Below are 18,695 nucleotides of genomic sequence, written 5' to 3' on the forward strand. Positions count from 1 at the left end.
AGGAGCCAGAGCGCGGAGGACCGGGTGGACGAGTTTGAGGCCAGGTCCAGGGAGACGGCGACTGGTTTTGGGGGGGGAAGAGGACGGTGGAGAGCCCTGTTTACGTCCTGGGAGAAGGAGTTGCGGTGGTGGAGGAGTACAGACACTCGGGCGTGCACCTCGACAACAGACTTGGCCGGAAAACCAACACCAAGGCTGTTTACAACAAGGGGATCAGCAGGCTCTACTTTCCAAGGAAGCTGAGATCCCACAACGCGTCCAGTCATTATTGAGAGTATTATTATCAGTAGTTAAGTCTGCACACTGCTGAGCCTGTTTCTAAATGTTACTGCTGTGACGGAAGAATTTCCCACTCGCGATCAATATTGTTATTGATAGATTTGTGACATTTATCACAAGATGAGGGCTGAGTCGAGTGGCTAAGCACCTACACCTATCCACACAGGAGCAGGTGGCCCCGTTTCTAACCCGGCTGCTCGCCACGCCGGTTACTGCCCCCCGCCACCGTTTTCTCACTGACCATCAACGAGAATTCCAAAGGGCAACCTCAGCTCCTTAAAGGGAGCAGGTCACCGTGGTATCAGGATACACTGCAGAGCTGTATTCCCCGTCATGCCTGATCCCGGGACCCTCCCCTCCTCACTGGGCCGCCATAATGCGCCCGGCATCAGACCAGGTGCCAGGAACTCCACCAGCCCTGGTCAGATATCAGTGAAACTGACCCACCAGGAGTACGCTGACCAGGAAAGATTGTGCCTGCTGATTCAAGTGCAAGGTTAAAGAGACACTGCCAGATGCTTATTAATCAAAACGTGAATGACCGTGAGGAAAGAGGATTGTGGCAAACGGGACTGATGCACCATCAATAACTCACACTGAGACGTAAGGCAAGATATCGGCTTTTATTGACTGGAAGAAGGAACCAGGAGTGAGTGTCCATCATACAATGTCCTGGAGACTGAGGCCGAGCGTCAGGCCTCAGACCTCCTTTATACAGGGGCCTGTGGGAGGAGCCACAGGAGCAGTCAGCAGGGGCGTGTCCCGACAGGCACATAGTTCACCACAGGGACACTCTGACTCCGCGGTCCCCTGCCACCCGTCCCCCTCAGCTCTGTACGTGGCGATTTCCTATCCACACAGTCGGGATGCGGGGTCCCAGCTGCAAACGTTGGGCATCCCCTTGCCTCCACACATGCTGCTTTATCCATTTAATTCCCCCTGGTATTTTGTTTCTCAAAGACTGAAACAACCCTCGTCGGCCAAACATGAACTGTAAGATGCTACAGTGTTTTTTTCCCCTCTCATCGGGTCAGACTCTCTCCACAACGGTCTGGGTTACTCCATGCTTTTTTTTTACTATACAGAGCATTTTATTCACATTTTAACAATCATACATTACTCTGGTCTCTGTAGCCTCATCACTAAAATTAAATGGACACAACAGGAATCCTTCGACAGGCAACTCCCACTTCAGTATATACTGTGTGCAGAGCGACATTGCTTTTGCACCTCATTGAAACCGTCACAGAGGGTTAGGTCATGCTGGTTCTGGGCACACTCCAGAAACTGTTTCATTTCATACCGGCAGGGTCTGAAGTCTTGGGGATGAGGTTGGGCCGGAGGGGCTGCCACTGGAGGCTCCCGGTAGGTGACATCGGCCCTGGCAGGCTCCGAGCCACTTCCACCACGGAAGGCCCCGGTCAGCGCGCTCCCCATGACGTGGCCCACAGCTGCCGCCGTGCTTGCCGCCTGCGCCATTAGGTCCGGCTGCCGGGGCTGCACGGTTGGAGGAGGGCGAGCGGGGGGAGCGGCTCGGGAAGGAGCTCGGCTGCGGCTTCCGCGGGGCATGGCGACGGCTCTGAAGGACTCGGCTGCGCGGGTCACTCCGTGCTGGTTGAACCGGGCAGAGAATAATGAGGAGGCACAATTCTACTCCCCAGATTCCTGGGACTCAGTTACGTCCCCTGACGAAGGGATTGGCTTTGTCTCTCACATCAAAACGTACGGAGAAATGTTAATTTGCCAGCAAGCAACACGGTCCGAGGATGTGCTGGGGGCAGCCCGCACACGTCGCCATGCCACCAGCCCCAACGTGGCAGGCCCACAACTTACCAACCCCAAGCCCTACGTCCTGGGGATGTGGGAGGAGACCCACAAAGCCAGAGGACGCCCACGTGGGGGAACGTACCAACTCCGTACGGAGGGCGGTGGACTTGAACCAGGGTTGTCGACATGGCCCCCTCCCTCCCAGCACCGTCCAATTCACCATCATCCTCTGCGTCACTTGACTGATACTATCAAGAAACCCGAGCCCTTTGAAGACAGCGTGCTTGGCTGCAGCTCTGGATGCAGTTAAGTGCCTGTTTGTCCTTTGTGACTCTTTTTTCACAATCTCAGCATCAAGTACTGCAGGTTGCCCTCCCTAGCGGTGGAGCTGGACATCGTGTTGCCGCCATCTGCTACCCGGGACAGGAGCCGCCAGACGCTGCGTGATCAACAGCGCAAAAGCTTGTCTTGGACGTTTTTCTGGTGATCACAAGACCCTGCCGGACACCGGTGACCGTACCGCACTGCAAGCCCGGTTCTCTGACGAGATGGCGCAGGAACGGCCCGGCCTCGGTTGTCACGCCGACCGGGCCCTCGTGCCCGCCGGGCTGCCTGTCGCAGCCGCCCAGGGAAGGAGACTCTGGGGCCGGAACCTGAGCCCCTCCCATCAGTGCTGCCCTCCAGTGTTTACTCGGTGAAAGACAAGTTGGATTGCGTTCATCTGCGGCTGAGCCAGTGTGAGATGAGGAACTGTTGTGGACTCGTTCTTGCAGAACTGTGGCTCCTGGACAACATCCCGTGCACCACCAATCTACAGGCCATGACTCTCGGGGACTTTGGCTTTATTATTTATTTGTATGCTTTTCTGCTATTGTAATTATATGTATTACCTGTGCCTTGTGCTGTGTGTGACTATTGGTATTGTGTTTTGTACCTTGGCCCTTTGGTTAAGTACATGGACAGCAGGGGTATGGAAGGCTACAGTTGCGAAGCAGATTGATGGGTGTAGGCAGATTAAATTATTTGGCATGAACTAGATGGGTCGAATGGCCTGTTTCTGTGCCGTATTTTCCTACGATGGGTATTCAGCAGACAACTATCTAGGATTTCTGAAGATATAGGAAAGTGGCCGAAACAGAGCGAGATAAGGTGAAAAACATTTGTAAAAAATATGTAAGATTCAGACAACGTGTCAAGGGAGACCAGGCTTCCAACTACATTGTTGCTCCACCATCCTTGAACTGAGATTTATTCAACAAAGCACGACGTTTTGGTTTACAAATTGTCGGCAAAGCCAGCATTTATTCCCTACAGTGTGTGTGATGAACTTTCGATTATTTAAAAGTTGGCCCAGGGCTTACAGTAACTTGGACCCAGGGACGATGAAGGAACAGAAACTATTTCCAAGTCATATTGCAGTATGATTCAAGGGGGAATCGTCTTGCAGTGCTGTTCCCAGACACCAACTCACAAGCCTTCTTCTAGGTGCCAGATAACTTGCTCTTTCTGTTCGTAGGACAACTGGTGACAGTTTCACCAACAGGTTTGTAGAACTGGCCACAGGTTCCCCAACAGATTTGTAGGAGAACTGGCCACAGTTCCACCATGGGTTTGTAGGGGAATTGGCCACAGTTCCACCATGGGTTTGTAGGGGAATTGGCCACAGTTCCACCATGGGTTTGTAGGGGAATTGGCCACAGGTCCCCCATCAGATTTGTAGGAGAACTGGCCACAGTTCCAGCATGGGTTTGTAGGGGAATTGGCCACAGGTCCCCCATCAGATTTGTAGAACTGGCCAGAGTTCCACCATGGGTTTGTAGGGGAATTGGCCACAGTTCCACCATGGGTTTGTAGGGGAATTGGCCACAGTTCCACCATGGGTTTATAGGAGAACTGGCCACAGTTCCACCATGGGTTTGTAGGGGAATTGGCCACAGTTCCACCATGGGTTTGTAGGGGAATTGGCCACAGTTCCACCATGGGTTTGTAGGGGAATTGGCCACAGTTCCACCATGGGTTTGTAGGGGAATTGGCCACAGTTCCACCATGGGTTTGTAGGGGAATTGGCCACAGTTCCACCATGGGTTTGTAGGGGAATTGGCCACAGTTCCACCATCAGATTTGTCAGAGAACTAGCCACAGGCCTGTTTTTGTTTGTATCATATAACCGCAAAACAGCGATGATGCCTTATAGAAAAGGTTCATCTTATCACAATGCCCCATTACTTCAGAGACATCCCCTTTGTTTCCATGGATACTGCCTGGCCTAATGAGTTCCTCTAGTATTTTGTGTGCGTTGCTTACGACTTCCATCATCTGCAGAATCCCTCGAGTTTATGATCTGCTGTTCCTCTGCCAAGTCTCTTTAAGGGATGTCTACGCTGAAGAAGGGTCTCGGCCCGAAGCGTTGACCTTTGGGCATGGGCTTGAGCTCCACTGCCTTGTTAAGACCCGTGCCTGACCTTTCCAATATGTAGATTCCTCTCCATAGATGCTGCCTGACCTGCTGAGCTCCTCCAGCACTGTGTGCGTGTTGCTCTGGGTTTCCAGCACCTGCAGAATCTTCCGTGTTCCCGGTCACTCCCTTTGCTGTCACCTTCCTTGCTAGTTTGCCTTGCTCCATTTTGATGAGGTGTCCTGTCCTGGGCAATTTAATTGTTTCTCTTTCTACAGGTGGTGTCTCATCTGCTGAGAATTTCTTGCACTTTATTTTAATTTGAGAAGCCTTCGGTGCAGTTGTTGGTGGCAAATCAGTCTTGGCGAAAAACGCCAGTAAGTTTTCACCCCGGTGTGCCCATGGTTGGGTTTGAACCTTGCAGAATACCCATGGTGGTACACGTTTCACCACCAGGTGTGGAGCAGTTTATCACCCCTCAATCGTCAGGCTCTTGAACCAAAGTTCAAAGTACATTTTATTGTCAAAGTGTGTATACTTTATAAAACCTTGAGATTCGTCTCCTGACAGGCTGACATGAAACTAAGGACCTCAGTAGAACCCATTAAAAACGAGACTGTCCAAACACCCAGTGTGCAGAGAGAGAAAAGAAAACAAATTGTGCAAACAATAAATCATGCAGATGGCATTCAGAACTGAAGTTCATAATGCCAGGCACCACTGCAGCCGATCCAGATGTCCACTAGTTGCAGGCCTCGGCCTCAGTCCAGCACAAAAACGGATAAACCCCATGGAGAAATGAACCTAAAAGGCCTCACCTCTCACCTCCAACCCCAACACCATGACCATTTCAATCTGAGCCACTGCTCAAATCATTCAAGCCTTGGGTCATTCCTTGCATGGAGTTGAGCTCCACCCCCTCGATACCACCCGTACCAGACCTTTCCAATTGGCTTGGTCCTTACATTGACCAAGCCTCAGATCCCTTCCTTGCCGTGCCTCTCCTCAACTCCACTGCATTGAATTACTTGAACTTTCCAACTTGGCTTGGCTCCTAAATCGATCAAACCACGGATCTTTCTTCGCTTCGCCTGGTCCCTGTCACGTCAAATTGCCTCCCAGTCCGCGTGTACTCCAGCTGTCCTGCCCCAGCGAGACTCCAGCCACGGCACAAAAATGCCGGATCGTACAGGTGGTTCAGCTCAGCTGACAGATAAGCCACAGACCTTTGTTTGCAGTGACCATTTACCAGAAAAAAAGGTGAAAAATGCACCAATTAGTCGCTTTCTTTGTTTCATTGGCCACTGGAAAGTAGTCGCTTAATCTGGTAACGAGCACATCATAAACCAGAAGTCCCCATGGGATAACTTCACTTCCCCATCACTGTTCCCACAACCTACGGACTCACTTTCAAGCAATCTTCATCTCATGTTCTTGATATTTTTTGCTTATTTATTTATACTCGTTTATCATTCTTTCTATATTCACACAGATTGTTGTCTTCTGCACTCTGGCTGGGCGCCCTAGTTGGGCGGTCTTTTTTTGATTCTTTTACAGTTACTCTATAGATTTTTGAGTATGCCCGCAAAAAAATTAAACCTTAGTGTTGTACGTGGTAATAAATATGTACCTTGATAATACGAGTGAATCTGCAGATGCTAGAAATAAATAAAAACACAAGATGCTGGCAGAACTCAGGAGACTCCTGATGAAGGGTTTCGGCCCGAAACGTCGTCACTACCTCCTCCCATAGATGCAGTCTGGCCTGCTGAGTTCTGCCAGCATTTTGTGTACTTTGATAAAACATTTATTTTGAGCTTTTATTTTTTTTTTTGGCCGGAGCATCGAGTGTGCGTGGAGCTGCATTTACCAAGCGTAGAATTTTCCGCCAAGTTTCCAAGTTGTGTCTTGTAGCGGGGGCAGACACCGGGGTGTCAGACACTGCAGGAAGCCCCAGACTCCTGGAGAAATGGCATTTGTCCGCTTGTTCTACTTCAGCTTCTGGTTAAGAGCAACTGCAACGATGCCAACTGTGTGGGAACTTGGCCACTGGGATGAGGTCATATATCAAGGAGAAGTGACTGTGCATTTGAGATCTTCGCTGTTCCAGCAAGATCAAGGTTCGATGTGTTGTGCGTTCAGAGAAGCTCTTCTGTTGTACGCGCTGTTATAAAACAGGCTGTGTCTGTAATACTTTGGAGATTATAATAATGATGGTGAACTCACTGAAACTTGCAAGGTTCTGGGTAGCGCAAGGGCCGGTAGATATTGAGAAGCCTTTGCAATCAGGCAGTTCTTCAATTAGGAGATTAGCTACAAAGGTTCAGTCGTACTGGGGTGTATGTAGAAACATCGTGTCTCTGCGGAGTTTTAGGGGATTAAATCATTCAAGGCAAAGTTAGATAAGATTTTGGAAGGTCCAGGAATTGAGAGCATTGGACAATTGTGCAGGAATCAAGCCTGGCGTAGATCGCCCACGTCCACACTGAATGAGGGACGAGGTATTTTTTATTGTGTGCTCAGTATTCATGCGAATGTTCTTTCACGGTCGTGGGGGAGGAGGTGGGGAACTGCCTTCGCTGGAAGGAAATCCAAAAAAGTTGCTTGCTACGTATCACCCCATGCCTGAACCTTATCCCGATATTGCAGATACAGATATGAGCTGTTCGATTGCTGAAGAGTTGAAAATAGACATTAATCAATGGGCGACCCTATTCTAGAACCGGTGTGGAAGGCAGGTCATTGGCGAAGATCTAGAACACTGCCTTAAACTCCTGCAGTTATGCCCTTTGTTGAGATGATCAAAGTTCAAGCTCTGGGCGGAGTTTGACTTTATTTATTTATTTTTCCTAGCGTGGAACAGGCCTTTCTGACCTTTTGAGCCACAGCAGCAACAACCCCCTGGTTAATCATGGGGCAATTTACAATGACCTACTAACCGGTAGGTCTTTGGACTGTGAGGGGAAACCTGTCACCATGTTCGGATATGGCTCAAGTGCCGAGCGAGAGACACTGGAGCGGGTCGATAGTTCACAGACTTTTAACGCGAACAGAGTTGCAGGGAAAGGGAAACAATAGATGCTGGGCCAAACAGGGCCGCTAACTAAAACTCTCAAACAGAAAACGAAGCCGACCCTGCGGCTGAGAGGAATAACTAAATATAAAGCGAATACCGCTGGTCTTCACGGTCAGTCGACTCGGCAGTCCAATTTCTCAGGCAGGGCTGAATGCAAGCAGGCAGCGAAATGTTGCTGTGCTTTGCTCAAGTCTTGTCAAATGCTGTGATGAAGAATGGAGTTAAACACCATCAGAATGAAAGAATAATTAGCTGACACGTGCATATTCACGAGCGCAACTGCCGTATCTGCTGTGCAGCCGAATCCGTGGTTGTGACAGGAAGCCACGCATTCCACGGGGAGGACGTACGGGGATGTTGGGATTGAACTCTGAACTTCGTCGCTCCGAGCATCGCGGTAACCACCTTTAATGTGCCTGCCCTGAACTGCCGGAGTGCTTTCCCTTTGAAGCTTCCAGGTTTCTGGACGTCACCCTAGGTCCAAAGCCATCTTGATATCAAGGCCATTCAGGGCCCCAGACAGTCCTCCCAGGTGAGGCGACACTTCACCTGTGAGTCGGCTGGTGTGGTATACTGCGTCCGGTGCTCCCGGTGCGGCCTTTTATATATTGGTGAGACCCGACGCAGACTGGGAGACTGTTTCACTGAACACCTACGCTCTGTCCGCCAGAAAAAGCAGGATCTCCTAGTGGCCACACATTTTAATTCCACATCCCATTCCCATTCTGATATGTCTGTCCATGGCCTCCTCTACTGTCAAAATGAATCCAAACTCAGGTTGAAGGAACAACAACTTATATACCGGCTGGGTAGCCTCCAACCTGATGGCATGAACATTGACTTCTCTAACTTCCGTTAATGCCCCTCCTCCCCTTCTTACCCCATCCCTGACATATTTAGTTGTTTGCCTGTTCTCCATCTCCCTCTGGTGCTCCCCCCCCACCTTTCTTTCTCCCGAGGCCTCCCGTCCCATGACCCTTTCCCTTCTCCAGCACTGTATCACTTTCGCCAATCACCTTTCCAGCTCTTAGCTTCATCCCACCCCCTCCGGTCTTCTCCTATCATTTCGCATTTCCCCCTCCCCCCACTACTTTCAAATCTCTTACTATCTTTCCTTTCAGTTAGTCCTGACGAAGGGTCTCAGCCTGAAACGTCGACAGCGCTTCTCCCTATAGATGCTGCCTGGTCTGCTGTGTTCCACCAGCATTTTGAGTGTGTTGTTAACGTCGACAGTGCTTCTCCCTGTAGATGCTGCCTGGCCTGCTGTGTTCCACCAGCATTTTGTGTGTGTTGTTGTTAATGTCGACAGTGCTTCTCCCTATAGACGCTGCCTGGCCTGCTGTGTTCCACCAGCATTTTGTGTGTGTTGTTGTTAATGTCGACAGTGCTTCTCCCTATAGACGCTGCCTGGCCTGCTGTGTTCCACCAGCATTTTGTGTGTGTTGTTGTTAATGTCGACAGTGCTTCTCCCTATAGATGCTGCCTGGTCTGCTGTGTTCCACCAGCATTTTGAGTGTGTTGTTAACGTCGACAGTGCTTCTCCCTGTAGATGCTGCCTGGCCTGCTGTGTTCCACCAGCATTTTGTGTGTGTTGTTGTTAATGTCGACAGTGCTTCTCCCTATAGACGCTGCCTGGCCTGCTGTGTTCCACCAGCATTTTGTGTGTGTTGTTGTTAATGTCGACAGTGCTTCTCCCTATAGCCGCTGCCTGGCCTGCTGTGTTCCACCAGCATTTTGTGTGTGTTGTTGTTAATGTCGACAGTGCTTCTCCCTATAGACGCTGCCTGGCCTGCTGTGTTCCACCAGCATTTTGTGTGTGTTGTTGTTAATGTCGACAGTGCTTCTCCCTATAGACGCTGCCTGGCCTGCTGTGTTCCACCAGCATTTTGTGTGTGTTGTTGTTAATGTCGACAGTGCTTCTCCCTATAGACGCTGCCTGGCCTGCTGTGTTCCACCAGCATTTTGTGTGTGTTGTTGATATCAAGGCAATCACTTTCACTTAACCTCTTTTGTCGAAGGGTTGCCAAGATCTGAAACCAAGTGATTCTGGTCACCTAAAATGGGCGGCAGCGTGCAGGTTATGGGTAAATGTCACTGAATGTAATCTGCTACGAGTTAATGACAGGTAACTAGCTCACTAGACATTATCAACTAGCATGAGTGAGTTAAATGGGATCAACCTAGAATTCAGACTGAGATTAGCATGCTCAAGTTGGTAAACTTAAATCCTATCTCTAAGAAAGTACAAGGACTGTGGACCTTTCTGAATAGATTGGAGCGTTGGTTTGAGTGAGGTGGCCACTGGAAATGGCTGCTGCCAAGTTACCCAGAGCTACTTTTCAAGAAACATCTTTGTACTTTCTCTCCCCCTGCCCCCCGACAACCTTCTCCGCAGGAGTTTGAAGCTGTGGACAGCTGCATCCAGAGATCGCTCTCTGCCCTCTACCCTCCCTTCGAGGAAACGGCCGCCACTCTCCTCGGCCAGGTCTTTGACGTACTGGAGAAGACCTACCAAAACGATGCTCTGCGTTACATCATCGACTTCTTCATCCCCGCCAAGCACATCCTACAGACTATCCAGCAACAAGCCTGTGTGAGTATTCATGGGGTTAACCGGGACACTGTGGGGTTTTCCCGGCAGCCGTTGGGGGAGCGGGAGGATGTGTAAGTACCAGGTGTTAATTGGGGCACAGCGGGAAGGGGGCCGAGGGAGCCCCGAAAAATCTAGTGTCGGACCATTCAGAAATCACACACTTCCTCTACCCTCACTGGGGTCCTGGTTCCCACACAGCCTGCTGGAGGGGCAAGCCCCATTTCCCCATTCCTTTCAAAATTGAGCTCCCTGAAAACTCTGTTATATTCCAACGTGACATCCCATAGTCTGCTGCTCTGGCACCAAAGACCCGAGAGTGCTGGTTCCTCAGAGTTTTGCCTCCAGACTGAGCAAGTAATAGATTTCTCCTGCTCAGCAGATACCCACTCCCAGTGCTCCCTTTCTCCTCCCTCCTTCCTCACTGCATATCCCAGTCCTCACACACTCTCTCAACTTACAAGATTCACTGTAAAATTACCATATAATGACACATTTAAAAACAATGCATGCTGGGGGCATCAGCCTGATTTAACGCCCGCTGTGATTAGTGAGCATGCAGCTGATAGGAAGATTGGTGCTGTTTGTGGACAGTACAGAAGGCTGGAAAAGAGTGCAGCCAGATGTAACTCAGTTACAGATATGGGCAGAGAAATGGCAGATGGAGTTTAACCCGGCCAAATGTGAGGTGTTGCACCTTGGTAGGTCTAATGAAAAGAGACAGCCGATGAGCAGAGCGATCTTGGGGCCCAGGTTCATAGCTCCCTGAGTGGTTAGGAAGGCATATGGCGTGTTTGCTTTTAGTAGTCAAGGCTTTTGAGTTCAGGAGTCAAGAAGTCATGTTGCAACTTTATGAAACTAGTTGTGCCTCTTCTGGAGTATTGTGCATAGTTCTGGACTACAAGAACGATGTCTTGGCTTTCGAGAGGCTGCCGAAGAGGTTTACCGGGAGGCTGCCTGGTTTAGAGGGCATGTGCTGTCACGCGAGGCTGGTCAGACTTGGGTTGTTTTCTCTGGAGCGTCAGGAGATCTGATAGAGGTTTATCAGATTACGAAAGGCATTGATAGCGTGGTTCGTTAGTAACTTTCTCCTCAGAGTTGAAATGTCTAAAACCAGAGGGCCTGCGTTTAAGGTGCGAGAGGGTAGTTTAACAGGAGATGTGGGGGCTAAGTTTTTACAGACTGGTGGGTGTCTGGATTACGCTGGTAGAGACAGATACAGTCGGGACTTTTAAGAGATGTTTAGGTAGGCACATGAATTCAAGATTCAAGGTTGTTTAATGTCATTTATAGTTCGTAAGTGTAAAGGACAATGAAATAGTGGATTCCTATCAATCGGGACCAGCACACTCTGGCCCAATTAAGCGGCTGCCCCAATTAGGCGGTTTCATGGAAATAGTTAAAAATGTATAAAACAAACTGAGTAACATATTATGTATTTAAATGAAATACAGAACAAAATAGAACAATATTACTCTAATACGATAAAACCGCGTATTAGCTTCTAATACTTATCGACAGAAGTCATCTGTGCCGTGTTCTTTTGATTGACAGTAAATGAACAAGATCAGTGCAGACACCTTGTGCTGATAATGGACTGCCTTAATGCAATGCTTTCAACAATTGCATCCTCCAAGTCTCCACTTTTATTGTAACATTCAAGATAATTGTCGATACCTTCAAACTCTTCATAGTTCCTTACTTGAAGCGGTGAAGTAGTTTCATTTTCACTCCTGGACATTCAAACCTGAATACCTGAAACTGCAGCGAGCAAAACAGTTTTGAATTGTCTTCCTGTGTCAGGACACCGGAGCAGGGATCCAATCACAGACCCAGTACTGTGCAAGCAGTGATATTAATCGAGTAACAAATCCCAAGGTGCAAACAAAGTCGGCGCCAAAGTTCAGGCAGAGATCAAAACACTGAGAGAAATCCAAACACCAGAATCGGGAAACAGACAGAGTCCATATTCAGACGGACAGAGTACAGATACGAATGCTGGTAAGGCTCAGGAAAACTCACTGGCACAATTGTGCCACCAACAGGTGAAAACACGGGACTGAGATACACTGAGCAATAAACAGAGAGGCAGATGATAGGTGGAGCACCGTGAGACAGAAGTGGCAGCAAAACAGGTAATAATGAGAAACAGGAGAGAGACGGAGTACTCAGTGATACAGGGGCCGGAGTAGAGCAGGAACGGGGGCAGGGGCACATGGGGCATGAAAACAAACAAGAGCACGTGGCAATACAAAACCACAGACTGATGGCTGGGGGAAACACACAAAAAGACAAAGTTCAGCTGGAGGTACTGGCACCCTGCTTGATTTCTTGCCAACCGTCACTGATGGAAATCACACACAATGTGGCTACAATGATGCTGCTCACTCGAACCATGGTGGTCTGTCTGACGGCCGCGCAAGTGCGCAGAACCGATGCTGGTTAGAAAACGTTCGGCAACGTCTGCTGCCCCGCTTAAGTGGCGTGGCAATCCCAAACGTGTGGGGGGAATTCGGGCTGTTTTCTCGATGAGCTTTTGCTCTTTCAGAGCGGTCACCCCGACTAACCGATGGCAATGAACCAGAATGCACTGCAACTGCAAATCTGGATCTGACGCAGCACAAGATAAAAGCACAATCAGATGGAAGACTCGGCAATAAAAAGCACAATAAATATAGCTACATAAGATAGCTTGTAAAGCGACACGAGTCTCGGGAGTGTTTGTACCAAAGTGATAACGTAGAGGCGGTGGGTGGGGGTGCTGACTGGCTCGGAGAAAGCGATCTGGTGGCCCTGCGTCGTGGCCCCCTCTGCTGGGAGTGGGACAACCAGTCTGAGAGCAGGGCTGGCGGGATCCTTCACGATGCCACTGGCCCTTTTCCGGCACCTTTCTCTATATACGTCCGTGATGCCGGTGACGAGCTGTGCAGCGTCGGCTCCTGGTCGGAGAGCCTCCGTGCAGGATGCTCTCCGCTGCCCGTCCGTAGGATGGCGGGAGCGGAGGCCTTGGCGAGTTTTCCCGATCGTGCAGAATGCGGTTCTGGGACCGTGAGAGATTGTGGAAGGTGTGCTCTCCCGTGAGTTTTCACCGCGGTGGTGCCTTTGTGGAGAGGGGTATGGGTCCTCCCGAAGGCTATAGCCACCCCCTTTGTCTTGTTGACTTGGTAGACTGACTCACCGCGGTCGTGACTGCTGTGCCATCGGCGAGCTTGACATGGTGATTTCCCGGGTCACGTGCGAGCAGTGTGTGCACCGGTGGGGGGGGGGCACCCATGGACGTTGAGGGGAGTGGAAGGATATGGATATTCTGCAGTCAGAAGGGCTTGGCACAACATTGTAGGCCTAGAGGCCTGTTCCTGTGCTGTACTGTTCTATGTTCAGTCCCGGCGTGTTGGGTTACCCACAAACCGAGTAAAGTCCCATTTCCTTTCCTCCCACCTCCTATCACGCACTCTCTCCCCCACCCAGAGCTGCAGTTCCCACACACCCACCGACGTCTAGAATGCACTCCCCCCAACCCCGGGGGCTTTGGACACAGGACTCACTCACCTCCTCGACAATACTGGCACACACTGTGCCCTTCCATCTTCCCCATGACCCCTCTCCCATCCCCACTCACCCCCAGGACCCCAGCTCTCTGTACCCCCCTCTCCTGACCACCCCCGACCCATTCTCCTGTCCCTGAGACTCCTTGCTTGTTCTTGTGAATATTTACCGGGCACAAGTGAGACAGAGGTGCCCGCTGGGGAAGTAACGCCAAGTAATGGTGGGTCAAAACCCGACACTGGGCCGGAGGCTCTCGGATGGCGGGGGTGAGGGTGGGATTGGTGGGGATGGGGTGAGCTGGTCTGTTGGAGGGTATAGGATGGTGGGGGTGAGGGTGGGATTGGTGGGGATGGGGTGAGGTGGTCTGTTGGAGGGTCTCGGATGGTGGGGGTGAGGGTGGGATTGGTGGGGATGGGGTGAGCTGGTCTGTTGGAGGGTATTGGATGGTGGGGGTGAGGGTGGGATTGGTGGGGATGGGGTGAGGTGGTCTGTTGGAGGGTATTGGATGGTGGGGGTGAGGGTGGGATTGGTGGGGATGGGGTGAGCTGGTCTGTTGGAGGGTCTCGGATGGTGGGGGTGAGGGTGGGATTGGTGGGGATGGGGTGAGGTGGTCTGTTGGAGGGTATTGGATGGTGGGGGTGAGGGTGGGATTGGTGGGGATGGGGTGAGCTGGTCTGTTGGAGGGTATTGGATGGTGGGGGTGAGGGTGGGATTGGTGGGGAAGGGGTGAGGTGGTCTGTTGGAGGGTATTGGATGGTGGGGGTGAGGGTGGGATTGGTGGGGATGGGGTGAGCTGGTTGGAGGGTCTCGGATGGTGGGGGTGAGGGTGTGATGGGGTGGAGGATGGGCTGGGTCGGAGTGTCTTGGGGTGACTCTCCCCACCTCACTGCCGCTTCCTTTTCTCTCATCCAGGAGCCGTACGCCGGCCGCCGCTTTACCCACGCCGGATGGCCCCTCTGCCAGCGCGGCCTGGTGCTGGTGCAGCTGTCTGCATTGGACTGGCGGCAGCTCCAGCCCGGCGACTTCTACCTGCAACTGGCCCCCCCACCGGCATCCGTCCGCGGGGCCCGCCTGCTGCTGCGCTGGCCGGGGCCCGAGGGGCCGGTCTCCGAGCCAGTGGCCGAGGCCTCGTACGCGCACCTCTTCACCGCCGAGTGGCTGGACGGAGTGAACCGCCGGCTAGCCCGCGCCGACGCCAGCCATCGCCCGCTAGAGTGGTGCCTGGCGGCCGAGGGGGGCCGGCTCCAGCGGCTGCCCTGGAGGCGGGCGATCTACCCGCAGCTGGAACCCGGACGCGAGCCCGGCCCCCGCCCGCCCGCCGTAGGCACGCGGAGACGCCCATCCGGCGACGGGGCCGACGCCGAGCCACGGGCTGAGGCCGCCCTCAAGCGGAGCCTCGGCAACGGGCAGGAATCGGGCGGGGGTGCGGCGGACGGCGAGGGTTACCGCTCAGGCGGGGGCAGCGACGACCCTGAAGACGGCGACGAGGGCGAGTACGTCGAGCTGTCGGAGGCCTCCCCGCAGGGGGGGCCAGCGTTCCCGCACTGGCGCCGTGCTGGAATGCTGGCTGTTGCTGCGACCCTGCCGGCCCCTGGCGGGCGCCGTCGCCGGCCTGGCGCGCAGGCGCGGCGCGGGGCGTGGCTGCACCGCGGGAAGAGGCGCCAGCCCGACAGCGGCGGCGGGAGCAAGTGGAAAAGCGGCGGAAAGGCGCCGGCGAAGTTCCGTGGCTCCCCTGCGGACGGGGGGAGGCCTCGTCGCCACCGGCGACCGGAAGAGGGCCCTGACGGCGAGGAATGGGTGCGGCGCCTGATCGAGGAGGAGCTGGCTGGAGGGAAGGATGGCCTCGCTGACCTCGCCTGGAGGGATTCGCTGGTTCCGGAGGGCGCGGGGGACCTCTCCGAGTCGTCCAATCAGACGGCAGGGCCCCAGGCGGATGTCGGCCCCAGGCCTGGCTGCGGAGGCACGGGATCGGTTGAGGCTTCCGTGCCTTCATTGGCCGAAGTAGGTATGTCAGCGGGCAGAGCTGAGTGGCGATCGGTGGAAGTGTGTGAATCTGAAAGCCCGTTGGGTGCCGGAGGAGAACGAGCTGCAGGAATCGACCTCTCTGGGCTGACGTTGACACAAACTGCAGCGGACCGGTCGTCGGCTGGCCACAGCGCTTCCTTAACCGGGAGCCAGCGGTCGTTGGCTCAGGAGAGCTCCCCAAAGCCCGGGGCTCGCCGATCTTTGGCTGAAGGGAACTCACCGAAGTCTGCAGCCAAACAGCTCGCACCCAAGGTCGGGAATGGCCCATCTTTGGACCAAAGGCAAGCTGGGAGTGAACTGTCTTTGGACAAAACGAGCTCGCCAGCAGTGATGACTGAGATGCCACTATCTCCGGGGAGCACGGCAGGATCTCGGTCTGAACGCTCTCCGGTTGGAAGCAGCCTGCTGAAGTCCGAAACTGAAGTACCTTCAGCTGGAAGGAGCGGACTGGGAGCTGGCACTGGTCAGGGAACCTCACCAGCAGCAGAGACTCAGCGGTCACTGGCTGAGCAGGGGCCGCCGACAACTGGGACCGAACGCTCGCCGGCTCATCCAGAGGTTTCAGCAGACCAACGCCTCTCTGAGCAGCCTGCCACGGAAACCGGCTCTGGGCGAGCAACGCCAGAACGGGGGGCCGTGGTAACTGGGACAGAGTGTTCACTGGCCGCTCGGGGTCAGTCATCGACCAGAGAGCAACAGCTATTGGCTGAGAGGGCTGCGACGGACACTGGGGCTGAGCGCCCATTGGCCGAGAGGGTCGCGCCAGCCGCTGGGATCGAACAGCCGTTGGCCGAACAGGCCCCGGGGGCCGGGCGTTCACCAGGCGGACGAGCGCGGACCGAAGCGGCGCAGAGGCAGACGGGGGAAGGCCCGACTGGGAGCCGGGCGGACCGTTCGTTGGCTGGGCCCGTGGCCGGGCCCAGGGTCCCGCTGGCGGGTTACGGCCAATCAGACTCGTCACCATCTGAGCAGAGGCGGTCCGCCGGGAGCTCGGAGTGCAGTCCACTGCTTCCAGACCGGGCCCAGCGGCCCACGGCCGCTCCAGAGGGTGGGGACGAGATCCCGTTGGACACTCGGCGCGAGGAGGCGAGGCCCACGGGTGCCGGGAAGTCACCCGACCGCATGGCTCCGGGTCTTTCGTCGGCACGGCGATGCCACGAGGAGGCGGAGGAGAGGGGAGTGGAGCCAGCTCTACGCAACCTCAGGGAGGATCAGACAGCGTGTAAGGAGGCCAGAGAGGGAGCGACACACTCTGAGAACGTACCCCAAGGGGAGCAGAGTAACAGTTCCACTGAGGGAGGTAAGAGGCTGCTGCGGGAGAGTGGGGTGGTTAAATGCACGGGAACAGGCCTTCGGGCCTACTGAGACGGTGCTGCCGGTCAAGCTGTCTCGCACAGTAACCCGCGGGGGTAGGGGAATCCAGGCAGCCGCGGGGAGATTGATCTAAGCGAAGGCTCCACGCAGCTGGAGGAACACAGGGAAGCTGCCGGAGAGTTTGCCAGCTGGTCAGGCAGCATCTGTGGAGGGCATTAAACAGCCGGGCTGAGACACCTCACCTGAACTGGACAGGAAAGGGGCAGAAGCCAGAAAAACAAGGTGGGGAGGGGGTGTTAAACTGCTGTCTGCCCCTTCCTTTACAGTCCTGCAAATGGGTCTCCCCCTGAAATGTGGACTGTTCCTTTCCTTCTGTAGGTATTGCTTGGCCTGAGTTACTCCACAATCTTGTGATTTCCAGCTTGCGTACAAACTCCTGCAGTCTCTGGTACAGAACCTGGAGACGTGTTCGAACCCAGCTGCTGAAGAATGAGAGATGGACCTGCCCCCCTGGGGAAGTTAGCCGGGCCGGATTAACCCCTTGTTTGCCGCCCAGCTGGGAAATCAAAATCCAGCCAGGCTCTGCAGCCACAGGCAGCCCGGTTCAATCCTGACCTCCAGCACTGACTGTCTGTGTGGAGTCTGCACGTCCCCCCCCCCCCCCCTTGACCCCGGGCGCTCCAGTTTCCTCCTGCGACCCAGAGACCTGCAGGTCTGTGGGTTCATTGTAAGTTGCCCCCCCCCCCCCCCCCCCACCGCCCGGGGACACAAGTTACAGGGAATGAACGAAACAAGAAACGGGACTGATGGGCTGACATGGATGCAATGGGCCGAATGGCCCCTTCTAATTCATCATAATGTTAAGGTGGTCGTCCGGCTGTAGGAAGGATGTGATTGAAGCTGAAGAGGGTGCCGAATGGGTATCGCTAGGACCAGAGGGCCTGAGTTATAAGGAGAGACTGGACAGGCTGGGACTGTTTCCCCTCGAGTGACGGAGGTTGAGGGAGATCTGATAGAGGGTTATAAAATCATGAGGGGCACAGGTAAGGTGGACAGTCACAGTCTTTTTTTCCCAGGGTAGGACGGTCTGGAACTGAAGGCATGGATTTAATGTGCGAGGTGAAAGATTTATAGGGGGGACCGAGGGGCAAAACTTTCCCCACGGGGGTCACATGGAGAGTGTGCAAACTCCACACAGACAGTCCACAGCTGGGCAGCGGGCGAGCGAGCTGACGGAGGAGGGTAGATTGGTTCTTCTCCTTGGGCCCTGAGCTCCCGGTGGACCCCCTGGCTCCATCGTCCGTAGTCGATGGTCTGGTTGGAGTTTGTCAGTGTTTCTGCAACCCTCTCTATCCTCTGCGCAGGGGAGTGGCCCGTACAGCTTCAATGGAGCCCTGCTGGCCGGCCTGACCCGTTTCCACCTCTCACGACAGAGGCGTAGGGGTGGACTTTGAGAGGCAAGCGTAGATAGATTTACAATGTGCAAAAGGCACTGGGACAGGTACATGGAGAGGAAAGCTAAACGCTTTCATGGAGAGCTAAACGCGGGTTAGAGGACAGGCACTGGCAGATGAACAGCATGGATAAGATGGGCCGAATGGCCTGTCTCTCAGCTGTGTGTCCTGGTGACTGTCACCTGGGGGACAACTTGGATTGGGTGTAACTTCATCGTCCAATTTCTCTCTTTTGTTGTAAATTTAGGA

General features: G+C 53.7%; 2 protein-coding genes across 2 annotated transcripts in view; one reads left to right on the forward strand and one right to left on the reverse strand.

The window, feature by feature from the left end:
• Positions 1-1,371: 1,371 nt before the first annotated feature.
• Positions 1,372-1,848, reverse strand: LOC132381769 (coiled-coil-helix-coiled-coil-helix domain-containing protein 2-like). The gene has a single exon (XM_059951338.1). It carries the CDS (start codon positions 1,846-1,848, stop codon positions 1,471-1,473), a length of 378 nt encoding a protein of 125 aa, XP_059807321.1. The 3' UTR covers positions 1,372-1,470.
• A 746-nt stretch (positions 1,849-2,594) lies between these two features.
• The window catches only part of LOC132381683 (rho guanine nucleotide exchange factor 40-like), a 116,086-nt gene continuing 99,985 nt past the window's right edge, over positions 2,595-18,695 (forward strand). Inside the window, exons 1-3 of the mRNA XM_059951277.1 lie at positions 2,595-2,729; positions 9,913-10,110; positions 14,566-16,978. Of these exons, the coding sequence (XP_059807260.1) occupies positions 2,595-2,729; positions 9,913-10,110; positions 14,566-16,978 (2,746 nt within the window). The remainder of the gene's footprint in view (positions 2,730-9,912; positions 10,111-14,565; positions 16,979-18,695) is intronic.

This window comes from Hypanus sabinus, chromosome 26 (genome assembly GCF_030144855.1).
Source record: "Hypanus sabinus isolate sHypSab1 chromosome 26, sHypSab1.hap1, whole genome shotgun sequence".
NCBI classification, from domain to species: Eukaryota; Metazoa; Chordata; class Chondrichthyes; order Myliobatiformes; family Dasyatidae; genus Hypanus; species Hypanus sabinus.